Source organism: Oryctolagus cuniculus, chromosome 11 (genome assembly GCF_051225735.1).
Source record: "Oryctolagus cuniculus isolate XC-2025 breed Fujian yellow rabbit chromosome 11, ASM5122573v1, whole genome shotgun sequence".
In the NCBI taxonomy this organism is placed as follows: domain Eukaryota; kingdom Metazoa; phylum Chordata; class Mammalia; order Lagomorpha; family Leporidae; genus Oryctolagus; species Oryctolagus cuniculus.
This window is the reverse complement of record NC_142877.1, coordinates 895,093-901,092: the sequence shown is the minus strand read 5'-3', so window position 1 is coordinate 901,092 and position 6,000 is coordinate 895,093. Positions and strand designations below refer to the sequence as shown.

At 65.2% G+C, this 6,000-nt stretch overlaps 1 protein-coding gene across 1 annotated transcript; it reads left to right on the top strand.

Annotated features, from left to right (window-relative positions):
• The first annotated feature begins 2,407 nt into the window (after positions 1-2,407).
• Positions 2,408-4,677, top strand: LOC138844264 (uncharacterized). The gene is made up of 2 exons (XM_089306929.1): positions 2,408-2,654; positions 2,838-4,677. Exon 2 carries the CDS (start codon positions 3,605-3,607, stop codon positions 4,082-4,084), a length of 480 nt encoding a protein of 159 aa, XP_089163055.1. The 5' UTR covers positions 2,408-2,654; positions 2,838-3,604; the 3' UTR covers positions 4,085-4,677.
• Positions 4,678-6,000: the final 1,323 nt, after the last annotated feature.

Below are 6,000 nucleotides of genomic sequence, written 5' to 3'. Positions count from 1 at the left end.
GCCTGCCCTTCACACTGCCCTTCCTGCCCAGGCAGCGGCCTTCCAGAAGGTTCTGCAGGCGGTAGGCTCAGGCCACGTGGCCCAGGTGCCCAGGGTGGGGCCACCTTCCCAGACCAGCAGGAGAGCAGCCCCCCAAGGGTCCCTGGGGAACCGCCCCGGGACTGCCACCCAGGCCGCCCTGCCCCACTCAGGGACCAGCGTCCTGCTCACAGCTGTGGCCATGCTGTGCTGGGGCCTCCTCCTCCACAGACACGTGTGCACTCACACTCCCACACTCAGCCCTCCACAGATGCACACACGTGTGCACTCACACTCTTAAACACACACTCCTCCAGACACGGATGCATTAAAACCTCCAGTTTCCTGGAAGAAAAAAAAAAAAGCCCACAGCTCCAGAGTGGCTCTGATACAAGACAAGGGAGCCACACAGCCAATCACGCGTGTTCCTGGGGCCACACTGGTGATCACGCGTGTTCTGGGGCCACACAGCCAATCACGCGTGTTCTGGGGCCACACAGCCAATCACGGGTGCTCCTGGGCCACACAGCCAATCACGCGTGTTCCTGGGGCCACACAGCCAATCACGCGTGTTCTGGGACAGGAAAGTCAGCAGGTGGAATCGTTTTGATCTCTTATGTAAACGCAATGCAGTAGAACCACAGCTGCCTCCCCGACACGTAACTGACACGGGGTCAGCTCACGCCCCTTCCTCACCTGTTTCCACGTCTGTAGCCCATCAACACCGCCGCGCGTTTTCGTCAGAAATCCTGGGTCGTGCTGAGATTTTGTAAAACAGCACTGCAGGCAGCCTCCTGGGGTCACGGCTGGTGCCATCGCGCTCTGCAGGACCAGGAAGGGCTGCGGTCAGAGGCACCGAGGGACCAGCTGGGCTCGGCCACGCGCGGAACTCCACACCTGCAGACCAGGGAGCCGCAGGACCCCAGGACTCCCTCGGGGGGGCCTGCTTGCCTGCTGCAGTCCAGGCTGCCCCAACCAGAGTGGACCCCAAATCTTCCGCCAGCACCCTGTTGGAGTCCGCCAAGCCGAGGCTGCCTGACCAAGGCATCTCCAAGTCGCTGCCGCCCCAGGCTAAGCTCCTGCCTGTTGCCTGGATGCCCCACCCTCACCCACCCACACCTGGGGAGTGGGGGAAGGGCACAGGTCAGCCCCCCAGCCTCTCATACCCTAGAATAATGGCCTAGAGGGGCCTGTGAGCCCCAGCCCCACCCAGGGCCTTTGCTCCTTCCAGGTGTGTGCACAGGGCTCCTTTGGGCCACAGGGCCTTTGCACAGGTGTTCAGATGCCCCATGGTCACCTGGGCCATGTCTGCTCATCCGGGGTCTCAGCTCAGAGCTGTCTTCTCGGGGAAGCCCCCAGACCCGTCAAGGCCAGGGTGAACTTCCGAGCACTCAGCCTGGCAGCACCAGTAAGGAGTCAGGGGCCGGACACAGCAGAGCGAGTGAATCCACAAAGCCCAGAAATCCAGCGACGGCCGCGCCTCCAGTGGTCATCCCCACCGGGAGGGGGCGGTGCTGGCCCAGGCCGTGGTGGCCAGGGTCCCCGGCTCCCATTCCCGCCCCTGGGGGATGAAGCTGAGGCCTGTGGGGCCCCTGTGTGTCCTCGGAGGCGCCGATGCCCGCGCCCTCTTGCCCCGCTGTGCTGTGCCCCCGGTCGCTGTCTGAGAGGGTGAGGGTCCTTGCCCGTGTGGGCCGCGGTGGACACCAGACTGGCTCGCGGTGCATCCTGGGCCAGGTCGGCCTCGGCAGAGACCTCAGGGGTGGGGGAAGCCAGGCTGAGAGGGGTGGGCGGTCCAGGGACAGACACCGTGCGTGTGTGCGTGTGTATGCGTGTGTGCGTGCATGCATGTGTGTGTGTCTGGGGGTGGGACTCAGTGAGACGCCGTGGCCAGGCCGTGGCGGGACAGATTCCGAGCTGCGAGGTCACGGCCATGGGCGGCGTCTCCTGTGCAGGCTGCGGCGGTGGCGGCACCAAGCCGACTGGCAGCTTAGCGGGTTCTGCAGCGTTTTAACCGGGAGTGACCTGCGCAGTGATGTCCCCGGTACGGACCTGGCTGGCAGGTGCTTTGCCGAGGAGCGGGGGCTGGGCTTTCTGGAAGGGTCCGTGCGGCTGGAGCGCACACGGCCGTGGCACACGCAGGAGGACAGGCTCCGCGGCAGGCGGAGGGGACTCCCGGCCCCGGCTTCTCCGGGCGGGCTGGGGCCGCCCCGGAAGCTCCCCGGGCTTCCTGGCTGTACTTTTCCGAGTTGAAACTTTCCTCTCGGGCAGGAAGGACATCCAGGCCTGGCAGCTCGGCCAGAAACAAGCACTTCGCTCACAGAGGTCATCGTGGGCGTGGCGTGGGCGTGGGCGGGAGCAGGAGTGGGAGGGTGGGCAGAAGACAGCTCCCGGGCCGGCAGGGACACACGGAGGGTCGGGGGTGTGTGTGCTGGGGTCCGGGCCCCCCACCTTTCGGGTCAGGTGCATGTCTGGCCACACAGGAGCAGTGCAGACGAGGCGCGGAACATTCCAGAAGAGGCCCCCAGGCGGGGACGCAGGCTGTGGCGCCCAGAGGAAGAGACGGCCATGCCGCCCAGGAGACACTGCAGGCCCGGACGAGGCCGCCTGGGCTCCCCAGGACCACAGTGGTTGTGCAGGTGGGCGTGGCCACAGCCTCCCTGGCCTGAACCCCAGAAGAAGCCAGGCCCCGGGGACGCGGTGGGGGCCGCCAGGGGTGCAGTTCCCTGACCGCTCTGAGCCGCTCTGGCCAGCCCCTCCCCCAGCGCTCTGGGCGGGTGTGTGCAGGGAGTTTCTGAGGGAAGTTCTCCATTGTTACCCAGATGCGTCACGTCACCGGCAGAACCGGGAAGCCACGACCACACTTCTGCCAGCTGGAGAGAGAACCGGTGTGACCCTGGGTCTGCGCGCGAAGGGCTGCGGCCCCGCCTCCCAGGGATGACCCCAGCCCGCCCTCCATCCACCAGGCCCTGGCTAAGTTCTCTGAATGAGGGGCGGGCAGGCAGCCTGGGGGGGGGGCTGCTTCCGGAACCACCCATGTGGGGCCCCCCCCTGCTCTCTTGCTGGGAGCCCAGGCCAGGAAACCTCCTGCGAGGCTTTGCGAGCTCTCTGTCCTCTCCGTTGCCTGGACTCCCCCCCCCAACTCGCTAACTGCCCCCGGGGCGGGGCGTGGAGCAGGGGCAGGGCAGGGCGGGGGTGTCCCCTCCCCCGTCACAGCTGGAGGAGCTGGCGGAGCTGCCAGGCCCAGCGGAATTCCCGGTGTCTTCATCCATTCCCTTTTTTTTTTTTTTTCCAAAAAAATCTTTTATTTAAGGAGCATGAGTGTCGTAAGCACAACTTCAGGAGTACGGCCACTCTGCCAGCCTCCTCCTGCTCCTCCGGTTCTCCACTCAGGTTCACTTCACCCACAGAAGTAAAGGAAAGATGTCCCAGGAAAGACTTCAGTTTCATCCGTTCTTTCAAAAGCTGACGTGGCCCAGACCAGGGCCCCGCGGCCCCGCTGCAGCAGGCAGGATCCTCGCTGGGCCCAGAAAGTCGTTCCGAGGAGAGGAGCCGAGGTGTGCGGGCCAGCAGGAGGAAAGCGCCACAGATGCTCGTCACGGTCACAGCTACCACCACCAGCACCACCCTGGTCACCACCGTCACCACCATCACCATCAACACCACCACCATCAACACCACCATCACCACCAGCACCACCCTGGTCACCACCGTCACCACCATCACCACCAGCATCACCACCATCACCACCCTGGTCACCACCAGCACCACCGTCACCCTGGTCACCACCGTCACCCTGGTCACCACCATCACCACCATCACCATCAACACCACCACCATCAACACCACCATCACCACCAGCACCACCCTGGTCACCACCAGCACCACCGTCACCATCACCACTATCACCACCAGCATCACCACCATCTGCAGGGCCTTAGTCCACCCGAACGAGGGAAGGCAAGTGCGCCGCTCGCCCGTGGCCCAGCCCCCGACCCCGGAGACGGAGGCAGCGGGGAGCCGAGTCAAACAGGAGCTGCATCATTACTGCGCAGTTAGCCTCGTTTAAAGCAAAAGCTACTGGGAGAGGAAGAGAAACCAACAAGTCGTTTCAAAGGTTCACACGCGCTGTGTGTGACTGGCACACCGCCTGTGCCCAATCAAGTTTCCTTGTAAACACCTCGCCCGTCTAACTTCCTCTCGCCCATCCTCTTGTCCGGCGCTGCGTGGATGGCGTCCGCCTCCCCATCGTCCTCCCCGTAGGGCTCGCTGGAGAAGAGGCTGCCGCTGGACTCGCGTGGCGCCTCCGGGGACCGGGGCGCTGTCTCCGCCTTCATGGCTGAAGAGACCGGGCCGCCCTCTCCAGGACCGGTCCCGCTACCTCCCCACGAGGCGTGCCATGGCCGCCCTCATACCCCGCAGTCACCACCATCACCACCATCACCATCACCATCATCACCATCACCACCATCACCACCACCACCACCACCACCACCAGTTTCCCAGATGACAGCCCTCCTTCCATGTCGGGGGTGGGGGAGGTGAACTGTGCCCTGGATGCTAGGTGATCCAAGGACAGCGGGCAGGGGTCTGGGCTCTCCAAGTCCTCCACTCCCTGCAGAGCGACCTCGGCAGCTCGCCTTCACCCCTTCGCCGCGCCGGCCCCCCTCGGCCCACGCTGCAGGTGGAGTGCCTCTGAGCAGCCTCGGGCCCCCAAAAACACTTACACCCGGGTCACACGCCGCCGAGGGGCCGCGCGCCCAGACTGAGCTCCGGTCGAGAGTGGACTCGTTGGGGGTCCTCTCCGCTGGCCCCGCCCGGTGGCCACCGCCCACAGCACCTGCAGCCGGGACGATGGCGCTCCGCAGCCTGCCCCCTTGGGGGGGGGGTGCCCAGCTCCGCAGTGCAGGGCGGAGGTGGCGGTGGCGGCACGGCAGGGGCCCAGGCAGTGGGCACTGGGGCCCCCTAGGCCACCGCTCAAAGGGCGCCAGCTCCAGGCCCAGACCCAACGCGGGGGGTCCGTCTGGAGCCTTGAGCTTGCACAGGCCCATGAGGGTGTCGAAGGCGAAAAGCAGCACCAGGAACAGCGCGATGCAAGTGTGGCACCGCCACCGGGCCATGGCCGCGCCGCCCTCCCCAGGGCCGGTCCAGCTACCTCCCCACGAGGCGTGCCATGGCCGCCCTCATACCCCGCAATCACCACCATCACCCTCATCACCATCCTCATCACCCTCACCATCATCACCCTCACCATTGTCATCACCCTCACCACTATCATCACCATCACCATCATCACCATCCTCATCACCATCACCATCATCACCATCACCACCATCACCATCATCACCCTCACCATCACAATCATCACCACCCTCATCCTCATCACCATCACCACGCGGCCGTCAGTTTGCCTACAAAGCAAACGAGGGTCTCGACTCCGTGCAAAGACTTTACTGCTCCCAGCTCCGCCCCAGGTGGCCGGCAGGGACGCTGCTGCGGCGTCCCCAGGAGCGAGCCGAGACGGAGGGTAACACGCGCTGCAGGCCGTTTGGGAGCCAAGTGCTAGGGGCTACGAGGAAAGCACTCATGAACACTCTTGGGAGTTCTCCATTTCCCTTATGGACAAACCGGCTGTGAGTCACCACCACGAGGTGCTGGGCTAGCCAGGCCCGCGGCGGCCCCCGCCTTCCTCAGCCAAGCGTGAAACCTGTCATGTGGAACACCTCCCAGCAGCCTGCTGGGTGCTGGGGCCCCAGCAAGGCCAGGGTGCAGGCGCAGGTGCCACTCAAACTCCGGCGGGGTGCAGGGGAGCCCCCAGAGGCGTGGAGCTCACCCCAGGCCTCCCCTGGCCCTTCCTGCTCCATCCTGGCCACACCGGCCACCTCTGCCTCTCCCCCGGGCCATGCACCTGCTGCTCCCCAATGCCAGCTGCCCTTGGAGTGCTGGGCTCCCTCTGCCTCTCTCTCTGCCTCAACGGCCCCACCC

Bases quoted from the DNA above. Each gene is read 5' to 3' on its own strand.
- LOC138844264 (XM_089306929.1), top strand. From the start codon at position 3,605: ATGCTCGTCACGGTCACAGCTACCACCACCAGCACCACCCTGGTCACC.